Source organism: Poromitra crassiceps (assembly GCF_964638095.1).
Source record: "Poromitra crassiceps genome assembly, chromosome: 15".
Classification (NCBI taxonomy): Eukaryota; Metazoa; Chordata; class Actinopteri; order Beryciformes; family Melamphaidae; genus Poromitra; species Poromitra crassiceps.
In genome coordinates, this window is record NC_139634.1 from 5,106,651 (window position 1) to 5,124,150 (window position 17,500).

Sequence of the window (17,500 nt, forward strand, 5' to 3'; positions counted from 1 at the left end):
CTGTCTTTACCTCTCTGTGTTGTGTTTGATCTTGTCTCTACCTCTCTGTGTCGTGTTTGATCTTGTCTCTACCTCTCTGTGTGGTGTTTCATCTTGTCTCTACCTCTCTGTGTCGTGTTTGATCTTGTCTCTACCTCTCTGTGTGGTGTTTCATCTTGTCTCTACCTCTCTGTGTGGTGTTTGATCTTGTCTCTACCTCTCTGTGTGGTGTTTGATCTTGTCTCTACCTCTCTGTGTGGTGTTTGATCTTGTCTCTACCTCTCTGTGTGGTGTTTGATCTTGTCTCTACCTCTCTGTGTTGTGTTTGATCTTGTCTCTACCTCTCTGTGTCGTGTTTGATCTTGTCTCTACCTCTCTGTGTGGTGTTTCATCTTGTCTCTACCTCTCTGTGTGGTGTTTGATCTTGTCTCTACCTCTCTGTGTTGTGTTTGATCTTGTCTCTACCTCTCTGTGTTGTGTTTGATCTTGTCTCTACCTCTCTGTGTTGTGTTTGATCTTGTCTCTACCTCTCTGTGTGGTGTTTCATCTTGTCTCTACCTCTCTGTGTTGTGTTTCATCTTGTCTCTACCTCTCTGTGGCATGTTTGATCTTGTCTCTACCTCTCTGTGTTGTAGCTGTTTTATTGCTTTCACTCTCTCTTTCTGCCGCTGTCGCTCTGGTCCCTGTGTCTCTCTCTCACTTGCCATTGACTGTGTTATTTCCCTCCACAGGCCTTCGCCACTCACACTCACTCAGGGGGTCTGCCTGTAGATAGCAAACTAATTAGGACCAGAGGAATTCCCTATAGTAACACTTCCTATACTCATGCAGGGTGTGTATGTGTGTGTGTGTGTGTGTGTGTGTGTGTGTGTGTGTGTGTGTGTGTGTGTGTGTGTGTGTGTGTGCGTGTGTCTGTGTGTGTGTGTGTGTGTGTGTGTGTGTGTGTGTGTGTGTGTGCGTGCGTGCGTGCGTGCGTGCGGGTGTGTGTGTGTGTGTGTGTGTGTGTGTGTGTGTGTGTGTGTGTGTGTGTGTGTGTGTGTGTGCGCGCGTGCGTGTGCGTGCACGTGTGTATCATCAGCAGCCGTGCTTCGGTGACCAGAAGAAGAAGACCTCCAACCTGGAGGCGTATGTCAGGTGGTTCAACAGACTGTGTTACCTGGTCGCTACTGAGATCTGCATGGTGAGTGTGCAAACGCTGGTGCAGTTACACCTAATTTATTCCAATCTACAAATTCGGGAAGTGGCATTAATTGACTTATAGGTTATTATCCCAAAAATGAGCTGATGCGAAAATACAGTGTGCAAAACATCGTGAACACTCACCCTCTCCACAAAATACAACATAGACCACGGATGAAAAACATTTAAATTATTAAGTAGACATGAAGGGGAGGGGGGGAGGGGTAGAGGTCACACGTTCAAGAGGGATTCTTAAGGCTTGACATTTTTTAGGCATGATTATGCAGAAAGGAGGAGGAGCCACTGAACATTACAACACTGTTCCTAATGTCTTCAACACAGACTCTATATTATATACCGTAGCTCTATATTCTGTTTGTTTTGCCTGTTTGTTAGAGACTTATCAGTGACACTTACAATTGCAAACATTTAACCGGCAGATAGGTTTTTACATTTGCATATTTAAACAAGCTCTCTGGTCTGGAATTTTAATGCTTGCAATAATTATAGGTGATTTGAATACTTTTCATATTTAAATTTCATTCCATTCTTAACTCCACCGACAAGGGGTTTGTATAAAAATAAACACACCAGTGAGAGGGGGGTAGATTAAGGCAATTTTATTGACAGTGAAGTTGGCAGGGTAGTTGGCACAGTGTGTTATTGCCCCCTAATGGTTATTTTCTGTTACTGCACTCCGGGCCAAAGTGAATCATAGGGCAACATATGTGCATGTGGCAATTTTAATGAGGCCAGGCTGATGACAAATCGAGCAGAAATTGATAACAAAACACATGACAATCAAACCAATTGAGAACAAAGTACACAGTAATTGAGTGAATTTGTCTGTCCAGCCGGGGAAGAAGAAGCAGAGAGCCCAGGTGATAGAGTTCTTCATCGACGTGGCCAGAGAGTGTTTCAACATTGGGAACTTCAACTCCCTCATGGCCATCATCTGTAAGACTTTTATTTCACAACACCTGTATTACCACTCTGACAAACGTTACGCTCCTGCACCACCTAGTACCAACATCCTGTTTCCTCCTGCAGCTGGTATGAACATGAGTCCTGTGTCACGGCTGAAGAAGACCTGGGCCAAAGCCAAGACCGCCAAGTTCTTCATTCTCGAGGTAAACGCCAAACCGCTCTCTGATTGAGCAACACAGGGCGGATAATAGCTGGGAAGTTGATGATGTGTTTTGCGTTTGCTCTGACAGCATCAGATGGATCCGACCGGGAACTTTTACAACTACAGAACCGCCCTGAGGGGAGCGGCCCATCGCTCTCAGACTGCCAACAGCAACAGGGAGAGGGTAGGGCTGCAGCACTGCATCTGCCATTAACATCCATTCAGTTAGTTCTCTTCATCGTCATGTCAACATCTCCCTCTCTCTTTCTGCACCTTCTCCCTCCTCAGATTGTCATTCCCTTCTTCAGTCTGCTGATCAAAGATATTTACTTCCTGAATGAAGGATGTGCCAACCGGTTGCCCAACGGCCACGTCAACTTCGAGGTGAGGCTTATCCCCCCCCCCCCTGACCCTGCCCTCACCTCTGTCCTCTGACCTCTGACCTCACTCAGTCATCCTAAACAGAAATACTCAATGTATATTTCATATTGTTTTATAGAAATTGGTGGAGCTGGCGCGGCAGGTTGGGGATTTCATGACGTGGAAGCAGGTGGAGTGTCCGTTTGAGCAGGATAGAGCCATCCTACACTACCTCCACACCGCTCCCATCTTCAGCGAGGACGGTGAGAACCTGCCATGAGAACCTACCAGAGAACCTACCATGCCGTTTCACACCTTGATAATACGCCGATAGATTTATTTTCAGAGTTACTACGCTCTCTTCTTTACTCCTTTTCCCCCCTCTCATCCTTCCGCAGGACTCTACCTCGCGTCCTACGAGAGCGAGAGTCCAGAGAACCAGGTGGAGAAGGACAGATGGAAAGCACTCAGGTAGGAACGAGAGACGGTGTCCGCTGTCCGTCCAATCAACACGTCTTTCCTCTGTGACTCCTCCCCCCAGCTTGACGTCTCCGCTCTCCCGTCCTCAGGTCCAACGTTCTGGGGAAGACATGAGGCGCTGGCTGGCGGCGGCAGCTGACCGTCACAGCAGCGAGGGAGGGAGGGAGGGAGCATGTGTTCTCATTGCACTAAAATGAACTGTGAAGGAACCTAGCTGGTACTTAGGTGTTTTTTCTATGAAGAAGAAGAAGAAGACAGCAAACAAAACAAAATGGTGAGCAGGATTCATCCAGAACAAACACAGTGTAACAAAGACAAGAATCACAAGATCAGAGTCGACAAAAAGTGAAGCTATAGTGGAGCAAAAATGCCTTTGCAGTATATTAACGTACTAATGATTCTGATTGGGTACAGTATTGTGGGGGAGGGATACAGCTCAGCTGGCCCCCACCTCGGTGTTTAAGTTTACTCTGTGGGGAAATGTTTACGACCATAGAGAGTGAAGTTACAGGAAAACCACTTTTTAAAATGAAATTCCTACTGATAGTAGTGTTGTTTTTGTATTTTCTCCTTGACTCTCTCTCTCTGTCTCTTCCCCTCTCTGGTCCAAAGCCTTCTCTACTTTGTGTTTCCCTTCATTGTACTGTACTGTGATATGACTTATAATGATGTGACGGGCGCTGGCTAGCCCAAATCAGCTGCCCAGTTCTACAGGTCCACTGAAGGAATGTGGTTCTGACCAGTCCATCTCACTGTTACTGTGTTTATCTCATGTGTCTGTGTGTTGTCATCCAGATGAGGCATTTGTCCATTCATATCTGTTCAGATTGTCGATGGCTGTTGAAACCAGGGTATGTGTGATCAGTTCATGTGTTTTTATTTATTTATTTGTTATTTGATTTGGGTATGAACTGACATGTTTACTCCTTAAATGTGTTGTGCCATTCAGAGACAAGAAAGCTATAGTGTAACAGCCGGGCCACCAGGTGTAGATTGTGTACAGATGACATTTACCCCGCATCTTTCTGCTCTCCAGGAAGTTTTCTCTGACTGACGTTCAGTTGTCTGATATATTTATGGAGATTTCTGTGCCGACAGATCTAGTTTTTATTCTACCTTTCCTTTACTGGATATGAAGTTGAACGGCATGCGACAAGGGCCGTTTTAAAGGGGCATTATAAGTCTCCACCTTGGAAAAGACTGAAATATTGTGTCAACCACTCCTGGAACACAGTCTGTAGTGATGATGATGATGATGATGATGATCGCTATGCCAGCCTTTGAGCGAATACATGAATAACCATCTGTTTCATTTGGTGGAAGGACAAACTTGAGAGGAACTGGAGACAATTGTCTTTGGTTTTACTAGAGATGGAAACTTGTGCCATATGATTCACTGGTTGTTATGACAATTCAGGTTCCTCTGACTTGAAATGTGTCTATTGTTTCGTGGGATCGTCATTGAACTTTTTTGTTTTGTTGCAGTTTTGTTGTGATTCAGGGGTTATCCTTAAGGGTCAGGGGTTATCCTTAAGGGTCGGGGTGGGAGCGGAGGGTTACGGGGAAGGGAGTGGTGTAATTATAAGCTTTTAAGAAACAGTCTGATTCAATTTGCTCTAATTGATCGATGTCAGTGTTTTCTCCCAAGAAGCGCCTTTCCCTCTTGATAACAAACTGGTTTTGTTCATTCTATTGTTATTGATCAACTTGCTTTCTCTGTAACACATTCCCCAGATGAGAAGGTAAGGCTATAGAGACCCAGAGATGTGATGTCAAACCTGCAATTCAAGGTGATGAGATGTTTGAATAAAAATGGCCCATGTTGAACATGCGTGTTTTCAATGACTGCAGCCTACAGAACTTCCAATTCTGCTCCATTTATAAACATCAGTTCATGGTGTCCTTGCACTGCTAAATCCTATCTTTTATTTGCTTACAGACACTCCCATCACTGTGTGCAGTGATTGGAGGGCAATCAGTGTTATTGTAGAGGAGAAATTTCAATGAAACATACCTGCCCATGTGAAGCAATCCAAGACACGCTGCATTTTAGGCCTATATTATATAGCCAGACTTTTCACCATTTGAAAATTCCTGACCGGTTCCTAAAGTCCCTAAATAAACGATAATTTTGTTTTACATCAGGCTTATATAGATTGATTTTAAATTCTCGTTTGTTTTCATCCATAAGGTTTGTCCCGCTGTATAAAAACTGCATTGACCACAGACACAGTCAGGAACTTTGACATTATGTGCATCCATCCCCCTGGCAGTTTGGCTCAATGTACATTCGTCTACAAACAGTTCACATGTAGTTACATGATAATGACATGATTTCACCTGCAGTCCAATCACATGGAATCAATGCTGGGTCACCATACAAAAATAACCCAATGAAGATAGGCCTACGGCTATGCCCTACTTCATTACAAACTGCCCTTAGAGAAGAGATATGATGATGACACATCTGTCATAATCATTTTAAAAACATTCCCCTTCATATCTGAAACAGTCACATAATGAGAAGATGACAGGAGAGTTCTATATTGATTCTGCTGTGTGGGATTTTTCAATCTTCATGGCACGCTCAATATCAGTTTCTCAAAACACAGAGGGAGTCCTAAAAGCAGGGTTCCCACATTTGAACAAAATTATGAAATTCCATCACTTCTCCAGGTTTTCTATGACTGTAAAACTGTAAAAGGCCAGGCTTAGTTTGTATTAGGCTATAGCCTACCTATTCCAGAATGAGTATGTGCAGTGCTACACACTATAAGCCACCACGACACATGAACGAACGCACAACAATCATGTAAAAAATAAGGTGTTTATTTGCACGCAGGTTTTACACTGTGAGCTCCTCGACATTGGAGCCAAACGTTATCCCCAGCAGCTTGGTGTACGTGTCAAAGTGTTTGGAGCTCAGGTATGTGCCGAAGAGGGCCTGCAGCACCAGCACCGCCCTCATCCTCCTCAGGATCGGCCTGGAGAGGTCCACCGAGAAGCGCAGGACATTCCCCTTCTCCGGCATGGGCGCCGTGTTGTACCTGGACGCCAGGCCGATGTTCACCGGCAGAGCCAGCAGGATGGGGTACACTCCCCCGCCCACCACGCCGACCAGCGCACCCCGCATCAGAGCACACGAGGGACAGTTCAGGTCACCGGACAGCAGCGGCTGGGACACCGCGGCGTTGTACAAGGCAAAGGTGGTGAGGAAAGGAAGCACGGCCATCGGCATGCCAGAGGTGAGGCGTCCTTGCGTGACATTCAGCGCTCTCCGATATAAGCTGTTGGCCACCAGTCCCGCAAGGGCCCCGTTTCCTCCCAGGTACAAGGGCCCATACTTGAATAATTTCTGGTCTATTTCAGGCAGCCGGTCAAAATTCTCCGTCAACATTTCGATAATCGCAGCCCTCGGCAGTGTCTTTAAAGTGCCGTTCTCCTGCGGGCTGTTTTCCGACATCCTGAAATGACCTCGGCGAGATGCCACTTGCTGCTATATCCTCTGTTTGTAGAGAGTCCAATTTGAAATGTCCAAAAGATAATATCCTCGGGAAGAGCCTGGTGGCGCGAGGTTACCAAATACAGCAAGTACAGTCGACACTGACAGCACAGGGCGCAGCCATGTTTTACCCACAATCCCAAGCGTGCGAGTGAGTGGGCGTGTTTATTTATTTTACTTGACGTCATAGTCAAGAAAATTCCAGCAAACGCAAATTCGCCATCTTTGAAGACGACGAGTTGGCCAGTTGTTCCATTTTCTTTGTTAGTTTGTCGTTTATTTCCATCGCAAAACCGATAAATTCACTCCTGTGAAGTACGTTATTATTTCAGGAAGGTGAGAAGGACTCATTAACGGCCCAACGGGTGTCATTTTTCCCCGAAAACGTTTTTTTTTACTGTAAAGCTAATTCTTTGAAGTTCCCGAAGCTCGACGTCTCGTGCCTGGTGGCGGTTGGCGACATGGCAGATGTTTGTAATGTTAGTTGTTGATTTATTTACTTTATATGATGTAGGAAGTGAGTATATTGGGCTGCGGCGTTGTTTAACAAGAATAGTTTTGGGAGTACATGGGGTATTTGTTAGATTGTTAACTTTGGGCTGGCAAGATACGTCGGCTATCGTTAGCTAAGCTAGCAGAGCGGCGGTGGCTAGGCCGAAGTGTAGGCCGCGGATCAACTGAGCTAACGTTAGCATCAGGGACTTTATTTTTTATTTATTTTGTCCATAACTCTGAACTGTTAGAGCCACTAACGTTAAATCATGACTCCGATTACAGAATTGAAGTGATGACATTGATTAATGGAAGATAAACTGATTGTAATACAATGGTAGGATCATGTAACGTTAGTCCTATGTGAAATGTGAATGATGTTGGTCGTAATAAAGGCCAAGAACAAGGCATTCACGTAGCTAATGCGATTATGCAACGTAGGCTCCACCCCATAACTCCATTTTAACGTTACATGTCTCGGTCGCCAACATTTTCAGTGTTGAATAGATTATTTACGACGTTAATAATTCAGTCACCGGCTGGTTAGAACTGCAGTGTTGCTAGACATTCCAGATGAGTTACCCATTTGTCGTGTTGTGAAATGAGCTTAGCAGTGTTATGCTACGCTTGTTTTGCCTGGAAGCAAAACAAGTCCATGAACCTATTTTGGATGTGAACCCAGGGGTTCAGTAACAGTAAGTTATATTTGAGATAGTCTAAGGATGAGTTAACTAACTCATTCCCGAGATGTACTGTAGTTTCTCAGTTTGTCAATTAGACGTGTTTTTCATAACTTTCAGATACGTCCATCCAAGCAAATGCGCTCTCTGGGACTGGATGCCTGGCTGGAGGAGAACAGTTGGGAGGTGCGGGTGGAGAGTCGGAAGCGAAGGAAACGAGATTCGCATAGCAGCGAGAGGGAGAACAAGTCCCGAAAACTACACCGTGACCACAAGGCCTATGATGGGTAAACGTTCATTCCATACACATTCCCAAACTTTCCTCAGGTTTTCCCTCATACGGTATACTCAATAGTGAGTTTAGATGTCTTTTTTGAAACTGGTTAAGTTTAAGAGATATTCAAAACTCTCCGTACATATTTGTACATTATGCTTAGTCTAATTAAAAATAAGTAAAATAAGTTGATCTACTATCTCAACATCACATGGCACAATATGAAAGTTATATTACATGGATATTTGTTTTTCTTATGCTGCAGTGTAGTAGCTCAAATCTATTAGCCATTATAACGTGAGAAACAAGAAGGGATCAGGAAGTTGGATTTAACCTGGGAGAGACTTGAGAGAAACAGCAGTTTTGGCTGATGTAGTTCAAAAGAACAACCCTATAGCCTATATCCCATCAATAGTTAATAAATACCCTAAGCCAATATATTTAATTATATATAGAATCAACAATGAAAGAAGGACTTTCCGCACACTTAAATTTGCACTGAAATTCACATTTAATGTGAATCTAAAAGTGAATTTTAGTGCAAATTTAAGTGTGCGGAAAGTCCTTTAATTGTTGATTCTGTATTTGTTTTTCCAGCACCTTAACGAAGACGTTGCCGGGTTGATCGGTGGTCCTCCCTCAATATAATTATATATAAAAATGTATACTTAATAGTACAACTGTAACATTTCCCATTGACTTATCTTGATTGCCCTGGTTTCTGATTGGTCAACTGGTTAGGGGAATTCAGATTACTACTCAACACCTTACTGTGTGCTGCACATGCAGAATGCATGCATAGTATATAGCACTATTTTTCAATCGGTCAAGTTGCAATTTCAATTCCATCTGGCCCAGTAAGTAACTAATGGTGTTTTGCAATTCAAGCCTTTTGTTTGTTTCCAGATCTACTCTAATTATAATTCAGTAGGGAGTCTGACCTTTTCCTGGAAGACAGCTGACACCACCAGGGTGCTAGGGCTCTTGGGGTTTCCTGGTCTTTTTTTTGCTTGGGTGCTAACATGACATGTAGGGTAGGTGTCAAGAATGGGGTTGAAGATGAAGATACTTTAGAGGGCACACAACAACCTTGACCAAAACATTTGTCTCTGAAGACCAGTTCAACAGCATATTAAAGGGAACTGTTGCCAATGCTGAGCTTTTATATGAGGAATAGGAATTTGGGCATGTTCGATGAGCAGAAAATTGGGTAAGTGTCCGAGTGTCATGTAGGTGATTAATACTTGGTCTGTACTCATGGTGCAGAATCTCAGATCACATTACCCCACTAGCAGATCTTTCAACAGCCTTCAACCTGCCCCCCCCCCCCCGCCACCACACACACACACACACACACACACACACACACACACACACACATATCAAAGCTGCCCATTTGGCTGTATATCAAGCTGCATGGTTCTTTAAGGTGTGGTGCCGAGGCTGGAGCCGTTTTTAAAGCTAAAATGTGCCAGAATCTGCTTCACCACTTGTTTATTTGCGTACTCATAATAGTCCTATTTCTAGAGTGATAATCCCCTAATAAAAGTTCCTCTCAACCGCAGCCTCTCATATTGTGCAGGATGTGAGTGAGGTGTTTGGTGGCTGTAAATCAGTATGATGCTAATTAAAAATGTTACATAAAAGGCTCTAGGATAGGGTGTCAAGCAAGTAGGCTGACCATTAGCACCATCACATCCACTCGTCTTTATTTCAGAGCTGGACCGCAGCAGCGTATTCAAAAGCTCGACTCTCTCCAAGTCCCCGTTTCTCATTTTTGTGTCTTTTTGTTGTCTCACTGCAGGCATTACCTGGAGACCCGCAGTCTGAACCAAAGGCTGGGTTCTCGGGACAACAGCGAGGATATGGCCTATGATGAGGACAGCCGTGGCGGGGCTACCAGCAAGGACCGTGACTGGCACCACTACAGCAAGTCCTCTGGGCGCAGCGGTCGCAGCCGGCGGAGTAGCCACAGCCGCAGGCACAGAGAGCGGGGGCGCAAGCGTAGCCCCTCTCACAGCTCCTACTCGGTACGGGAACTTCCTTCTCACCCCTATATTACCCCTCTCTCCTTTTTTACACCGAATCGGAAGGGTCATTATCACGGGTGTTCAGCCAATGCTCAACACCTCTTTGTGTCTCTGTATCTGTGTGTGTGTCCTACTACGCAGTATTAAGTATGAGTTTTAGTAATGCCAAATAGCTGCTCATGAAGTCAAGGATAGTGAGTGTTGATAAGAATATTGGAAGTGGAGAAGTGGACCCAGTATTTATACTGAAATCCTAGTGGGTTTTTATGGGACTTGATTAGGGATGCACCGATGTATCGGCCGATATTGTCCTTGTTGACTGCAATCTGCCATCGGCCAAAAAAAAAAGATGTCGGCCGTTCACCGATTGCAGTAGCCGGTACTTAGCCTGTCATTTGGGTCACATAATTTGTTGTTTGTTTCTTAATTACATTACAGTATGATTGACTTTGTGCTCATTCAAAGATGGTGTGATGAACGGCTCAAAAGACTTTAAAACAGCTCAGTTATTTGTTTATAATGAAGATTTGTTTCCCTGTCAAAAAGGCATAAAAAATATATTTGTATCGGAAATCGGCCAAATTGTTATTTTAAACATCCGTTATCGGCCCAGAATTTTGCAATCGGTGCATCCCTAGACTTGATAGTAAAGATAAAGCTGTAAAGGAAGTTAAAACAAACTATATATATATAGAAAGACTGTTTAAGATCTACTTCATTTTTTTTCTGTACTACTTTGAGAAAGTCTCTGATCTGAAAATCTTGTTGCCATGTTTTTCTTCTGTAACACACACTATGTGGTGGCTGCCGCCCAATTGCCTTTCTCTGGTGGGGCTGAATTTGAATTTGCTGCTCCGTCTTCCGTCCATTCGCCTGGCGGTGTTACTGAACGGGCCGAATCTATCCATCCCCTACACCTCCCCCCTTGGCCCGGTTGAATGAATGACGATGTCGCGTTGTGGTGGCCTGGTGCTGACTGATGATGGGTTATTGATGTGGTGTCGGAATGCGGCCTTCCCCCCGGTGCAGAGGAGGAGCCATCACCGCAGGAGCAGGAAAAGATCCAGGAGTGTTGAGGATGATGACGAGGGTCACCTCATCTATCACAATGGAGACATGCTGAGAGCGAGATGTATAGAATATATACCTTTTTTTCTACTGTTCACACTCTGTCTCACTCTCTCTTGTTGTCTGGATTGTTGTTCAGTTGCAATAGGCCAATAGACTTAATAAATTGTATGGCTAGATAATACTCTGCAGTGTAAAATAATTTAGCATTAGAGTAATAGAGTTGTATGCCAGTGGCCTCTGTTCAGAAGCCTGTTCTAGTAGCATAGCTGAACAGAGGCATGTAACGTCAGGCAGTGAGCCAGCCAAAGGGCAGTGTGATCCTCACTGTCATTGCCGTGGTTATAACTTCACCTCTTCATTCCTTGTAGATGAGATTGTGTCGACTCTAGGAGAGGGTGCCTTTGGGAAAGTCGTGGAATGCATTGATCACAATAAGTAAGTATAGAGGGCGTGATATTCATGATGCATGTTTTATTTAGTGCTGCACGATTTGGGGCAAAGGTGCGATTAGCGATTATGGTGGACAATATTGCGCTTTGCGATTGCGATATAATAAACACATGGCATCTAGGGATGTGCTGGCATGAGTTTTTGACTGTATGATAACCTTGGACAAAAATACCACGGTTTCACATATCACAGACTAAAATACATGAAATATATTACAATTTAAAATATATTGAAACGAAATCAATAAAACAATTTGAAATAAAATTATCTTTACAAAAAAATAAAACATTTTGAGGCATTTGCCTGTCCCAAACATGTGAAACAGAAAAATAGAAACTGCACTGTGTTACAGCACATAGAAGATTGCTCAGACTGCAAAGTTAGTTACATGTCTGTCCAGTAATACAATGATACACCCCATTTATTTATTTTGTAGTGACAGATGGCCTTAAACGCCACACTCACGTGACGCTTCTTGAGAGAGAGGTGAGGTATCGTGCATCTGCAGACTTTATCGAGGGACCATGAAGGCGTCATGTGACAGGCTAGTTAAAAGTCTGGATGTGCTGACAGTGTTTTGCTGCTATCAACCTTGTTAATCTCGCTATATTCTTCATCACAGCGGGTCATTACCCACTGTGCACTTAATCGTGCACTAGTTCTGTATAAGCACCTGCAGCTCTCCTTATTTTACTGACGTTCTCACTAATCACACGGCTGTTTACATGCGTTTCTGAACGGCGAGCTAGTTATTAGCATAGCTCGCTGTTAACGATCATGGATGTTCTCTCTCTCCTCTCGGTAAGATGTAACCTTGCTGCGCATAACATTACTTATTTGCGGGAGTGCATGGGAGAAGTCTCCCGCTAGTGTTGATGCCCAGTGTGGTGGCAGAGAAACGTGTGTTTGCTGCCTTGCGTGTAATGTTTAGAGGCGCACACACACACTCAAAAAGACGTGAAAATAATAATAATAATCGCACACTTTCGTGGTTATGTAATCGCACGGGCTGACATCGCGATTGCGATTAGATTAATCGTGCAGCACTAGTTTGATTCTACCTTGCTATCTTTTGCCCTCATGATGATGGAAAATGTTCTTGTGTTTTCAGGGATGGAGCTCGTGTGGCTCTGAAGATCATTAAAAACATAGACCGCTACCGTGAGGCAGCGATGTCTGAGGTAGAGGTGCTTGAGCAGATGAACTCTCTGGACTGTGATAGGAAATAGTAAGTAGTTCCATAGTATTTGAATGAGATGAGAAGACTGCTTGCGTTGCATTTGCCATCACAATGAAAGAATGTCCAGAGTTTGCTTTGAGATGAACTTAACTGGCCATCTTCTGCACCCTTTCTCCCCGTCAGTGGCTGTGTGCGCATGTTGGACTGGTTTGACTACCACGGCCACATTTGTATCGTCTTTGAGCTGCTGGGCCTCAGCACATACGATTTCCTCAAGGAGAACAACTTCCAGCCTTTCTCCGTAGAGAACATCAGACACATGGCCTACCAGGTCACCCGAGCTGTCCGCTGTGAGTAACGGACGCGTGCGCACAGATCAAAGTCTGGCAAAGCTACGTGTTAGAAAGTACAGTATCTGGCTTCTACTAAAGCTACGTGTTAGAAAGTACATTATCTGGCTTCTACTAATTTCTCCATTTGTCTTTCAGTTCTGCATAAAAACAAGTTGACTCACACTGATCTGAAGCCAGAGAATATTCTCTTCATTAACTCAGAGTATGACATGCAGTACAACGCTGACCTGGTGAGCGTCCTAAATTCACTACAATGTTTGTCTTCAGAAGTCACGCCTGTTGATGTCGTGTGTGAGCAGCATGCATGTTTTCTTGTCCTCTCAGAGACGGGATGAACGCACGTTGAAGAGCGCCGACGTGAAAGTGGTGGACTTTGGCAACGCCACATATGAACACGAGCACCACACCTCTGTGGTGTCCACACGGCACTACCGCGCTCCTGAGGTCATTCTGGGTACGTGTCTTGTTGTTTTAGCACTGCATAGAGGTTTGAGAGGGAAGTCGTGTGGTGGACATTTATAGGGTTCCCACGGGTCTTTGAAATCCTTGAAAGTGTGTCAATTTTATGGGGGTCAAGGCCTTGAAAGTTTTTGAAAATAGACATAATGACCCATGTCTATACATAGGTATATATATTGTGCAAGAATAGAAATATTTGATGTACAAAAAGGTGTGGGAACCCTGTATTTAACCCATTGATACCTGATGCAAAGCGGAAATATTTTCGGGTGGCCATATATTCAAAGCGGGAATTTTTCCGGGTCACGCGATTCGCGGTCTTAAAGGGATACACACACAAATGAGGGATATACATGCAAATGCTGCATCAGGTATCAATGGGTTAACTTATGTACCTCTTTCAGATCTAGGCTGGCACCATTCCTGTGACGTCTGGAGCCTGGGCTGCATACTGATCGAGTATTACCTCGGAGGTACTCTCTTCCAAGTAGGTGGCAGTAGAAAACGCAGGCATTTTCTTCGCAAGTATTTCTCCTGATATTCACTGTATTGGTCTGCGAGTGACTCATTTTGTTCTCTTCTTCAGACCCATGACAGTAAGGAGCACCTGGCTATGATGGAGAGAGTCCTGGGTCCCATCCCCGCAAACCTGCTGCAGAAAACCAGGCAAGAGCCCACTGACAGGATCAGACGGGGAAGGAAGGGGGGGATATGGAAGAAAATGTCATTTAGTGTGATTTCCCAAGTTTGTTTTTTCAGTTGCATTTGGTGTGTTTAATTCCTTGTTAATGAGTTGGGAGTGAGTTCTGCTGGCTAATTCTTCTGTGCTGTCTAGGAAACGGCGGTATGTCCACCGGTATAAGCTGGACTGGGATGTACACAGCTCTAATGGGAGATATGTCAGGAAACACTGCAAGCCACTCAAGGTAAGAAGAGAAGTGCTGGTGGTGGGAGTCAAATAGATGTTTAAAATGGCATAGTGGTGCACATATACTACATCACTGTTAAAAGCAACCAAAAAAGTGATTCCACAGAACCATTGAGGATGTCACCTGCAATTACCACTCATCGCCATAGGTGTCACCCAAGAGAACAAAACTGAAATCTTAGATTATCACTTTAAACTCAAAACAAAACAAAAAATCGCATGTGACGCTAATCATCTTCGGTAGTATTAAATTGTGTGTGGTGTAAAAAAAAAAAAAAAAAATATATATATATATATATATATATATATATATATATATATATATATATATATATATATACATACACACACAAACAAACAAACATACATACATTCATTTCAGGCAACCCTATTTGAATTCCAGGCGACCCCACTTATGGTCGCGACCCTAAGGTTGGGAACCACTGCCTTATCCAATGAGGATTGCACACCTGGTTTAGGTTAACCAGTTGCTTCATGTCGGTCATCTCCATTTCGACTCTGATGAAGACACAATAGTGTTGAAATGTTAGTCAACTGTTTGTACAATTAAAAGCTGAAAATCTTTCAGTGTGCTCCAGTACCTCTCGACTTATTCCGGCTTGTTGTTCCTCTCCCTCTTCACCACTTATCAGGAATACATGTCGTCCCAGAGCGAGGATCACCGTCAGCTGTTCGACCTGATCCACAAGATGATGGAGTACGACCCGGCCAAGCGCCTCAGTCTCGATCAGGCCCTCCAACATCCCTTCTTCGCCCCTTTCCACAAGAGCAGCAGCTGTAGCAGCAAAACCAACGGGAGCAGCAACAGCAAAAGCAATGAGAGCAGCAGCAACAGCAACGGGAAGAGCGGCAGCAACGGGAAGACCAAAAGCAACGAGAGCAGCAGCAACGGGAAGACCAAAAGCAACGAGAGCAGCAGCAACGGGAAGACCAAAAGCAACGAGAGCAGCAGCAACGGCAGCAGGAAGGGCGTTAGCAGCAACGACAGCAGTAGCAACAGCAACGACGGCAACATCAACCGGAAGACCAAAAGCAACGAGAGCAGCAGCAACAGCAGCAGGAAGGCCGTTAGCAGCAAAAGCAAGGACAGCAGCAGCAAAAGCAACGGGAGGAGCGGCAGCAACGGGAAGAGCAGCCGAAAAAGCAACGAGAGGAGCAGTAGCAGCAGCAAAAGAGACTAAACCCCTGAACCCTCTGTAAACTGACCCATATAACCAGGATCAGGACATTTATCATGGTGGCAGAGTGCCAACCTCTGCTTTCTGACTCTCCAGGAGAGCTGCACTTTACCCGACTGTATCAGTCTGCCTGCCCTGCCCGCTCCTAAACCAGTGTTTCTCAACCTCTCACTCGCCAGCTGCATAAAGATAGTCTTAGACTTAAATGTGACCTTAAGTCAAACTTGCTATTGACACTTAGATTTACCCATTCCTACAACTTATTGATTCAGGGTTCCCACGGGTCCTTGAAATCCCTGAAAGTTTGTGAATTTAAAAAAGTAAATCAAGGAAAAGTTTTTTGAGAAGAGTGCTTGAATTTAGGGTTTTAGAGAATTATGAGGCGGCCGCCTCCGTCAAATTTCGTTCCGCCTCCAGCTCTCGACAAGTGAAAACAACATTTTCTAACAATCGTTGCAGTTGGTGGATTTCTGTCATTTGCAATTGCAGTATTGCATTGACATGGTGGCAGCACAGTGCACTGGAAAAGGTGCTGCCACAACTGCAATAGAAATGTAACGGTAATTAACCTTGATCCATGTCTCAAACTATGCCGTGTCGGATCCTTGAATCTGGGGAATTGGTCCTTGAAAAGTCTTTGGAATTTGTTGTTGAAGATGTGTGTTTTGTCTGTTTATCTTCAGGTCTTAAAAAACAAAGATTTGCAGTCTGATGAAACTGCTTCCGTATTTAAACTTCCCACTCAGGTTGAGTCGTTGCCATAACAACATTCTTTAATCATTGTAACCGGTCTTAATTAGCCTAGTCCAATTTTAGAATCAAATACCAGTCTATTAGGCTTAGGGCCTATGTCCTCTGGCTGCCGTACGGCTCTGCAGCTGCCTGAACAGACCATGTAATCTGTCAACCGCATGGGTAATCTGACAAACAGGTGCATATTTATTCCATACTGCATGTTTTGCCCATCTATTAACATGGGCGGGAGTCTTTCAGCAGCGGTACCGCATCTGGTGGACATTTGGTTTTAGACTAACTAGCTTTATGCAACTGGTTGTATTATCACATCTGTGTTAAGTTATGTTTTAATGACGAACATTAAAAAACACCTCTAGTCATTAAACCTTCTGCCCAGTAACAAACCTTTGGGAAACTGACTACATATGAGTCTCCATCTGTGGGATGATGTTGACTTAATGAGCCGCTCCCCCCACTCATTTCATTTTTGCTATTTGCCATTGTTTAAAAATGTACTGGAGCTTCTGTACGTATGCGGATGCATTTATTTGTATTTTTTTGGTGTGTTTTCATGATCACATTTTGTCTGTTGGCATGTTTGCCTTTGCTCCATTGTGAAGCTGATGGTGGTTAAAGTAATAGGTTGAGAAATGCTTTACTCTACCCCTATCATTACTAGTTTTGTTTTAATTTATTGAGCATTGTAGAGACATGAAAGCTGTTTGCAGAAAATCTTTGTACATAAGATTTATTTGTGCATTTTTTTATTTACTGTGAACTGATTTGTAACTTTTGCAGTAACATTGTGTAATTTTTCTTCAATAAACTTGAATAGATCCAAGTACATCTGTTGGCTATATTATATAATTATTTTTGTGTGGGTCTACATTCAAGAAAGCGGCACTTAGAAAATGCGACTTTGAGGTAAAAAACAACTGTTGCCCAGATTTGTTTACATGCCCATGTGAGTGCCATGTGGTAAATGTGGTGCAATAGCCGCCCCAAGCCATGGGATGGCAG

The 17,500-nt window shown here is 43.9% G+C and overlaps 3 protein-coding genes across 3 annotated transcripts in view; 2 read left to right on the forward strand and 1 right to left on the reverse strand.

Moving 5' to 3' along the window:
- Nucleotides 1-3,241, forward strand: part of LOC310790263 (ras-GEF domain-containing family member 1C-like) — a gene marked incomplete at its 3' end in the record, with an annotated part of 48,383 nt that extends 45,142 nt beyond the window's left edge. The window contains exons 7-14 of the mRNA XM_083651931.1: nucleotides 1,058-1,159; nucleotides 2,013-2,115; nucleotides 2,209-2,288; nucleotides 2,376-2,471; nucleotides 2,576-2,671; nucleotides 2,787-2,910; nucleotides 3,046-3,118; nucleotides 3,217-3,241. Coding sequence (XP_083508057.1) covers nucleotides 1,058-1,159; nucleotides 2,013-2,115; nucleotides 2,209-2,288; nucleotides 2,376-2,471; nucleotides 2,576-2,671; nucleotides 2,787-2,910; nucleotides 3,046-3,118; nucleotides 3,217-3,241 — 699 coding nt within the window. The remainder of the gene's footprint in view (nucleotides 1-1,057; nucleotides 1,160-2,012; nucleotides 2,116-2,208; nucleotides 2,289-2,375; nucleotides 2,472-2,575; nucleotides 2,672-2,786; nucleotides 2,911-3,045; nucleotides 3,119-3,216) is intronic.
- Nucleotides 3,242-5,971: 2,730 nt separating this feature from the next.
- On the reverse strand, nucleotides 5,972-6,729 carry tmem126a (transmembrane protein 126A). The gene has a single exon (XM_083651513.1). It carries the CDS (start codon nucleotides 6,588-6,590, stop codon nucleotides 5,973-5,975), a length of 618 nt encoding a protein of 205 aa, XP_083507639.1. The 5' UTR covers nucleotides 6,591-6,729; the 3' UTR covers nucleotide 5,972.
- A 139-nt stretch (nucleotides 6,730-6,868) lies between these two features.
- On the forward strand, nucleotides 6,869-17,315 carry LOC310790743 (dual specificity protein kinase CLK4-like). The gene is made up of 13 exons (XM_083652488.1): nucleotides 6,869-7,108; nucleotides 7,922-8,088; nucleotides 9,880-10,105; nucleotides 11,135-11,237; nucleotides 11,545-11,611; nucleotides 12,738-12,854; nucleotides 12,990-13,156; nucleotides 13,295-13,389; nucleotides 13,484-13,613; nucleotides 14,023-14,105; nucleotides 14,205-14,284; nucleotides 14,454-14,544; nucleotides 15,200-17,315. Exons 1-13 carry the CDS (start codon nucleotides 7,091-7,093, stop codon nucleotides 15,746-15,748), a joined length of 1,893 nt encoding a protein of 630 aa, XP_083508614.1. The 5' UTR covers nucleotides 6,869-7,090; the 3' UTR covers nucleotides 15,749-17,315.
- The last annotated feature ends 185 nt before the right edge of the window (nucleotides 17,316-17,500 follow it).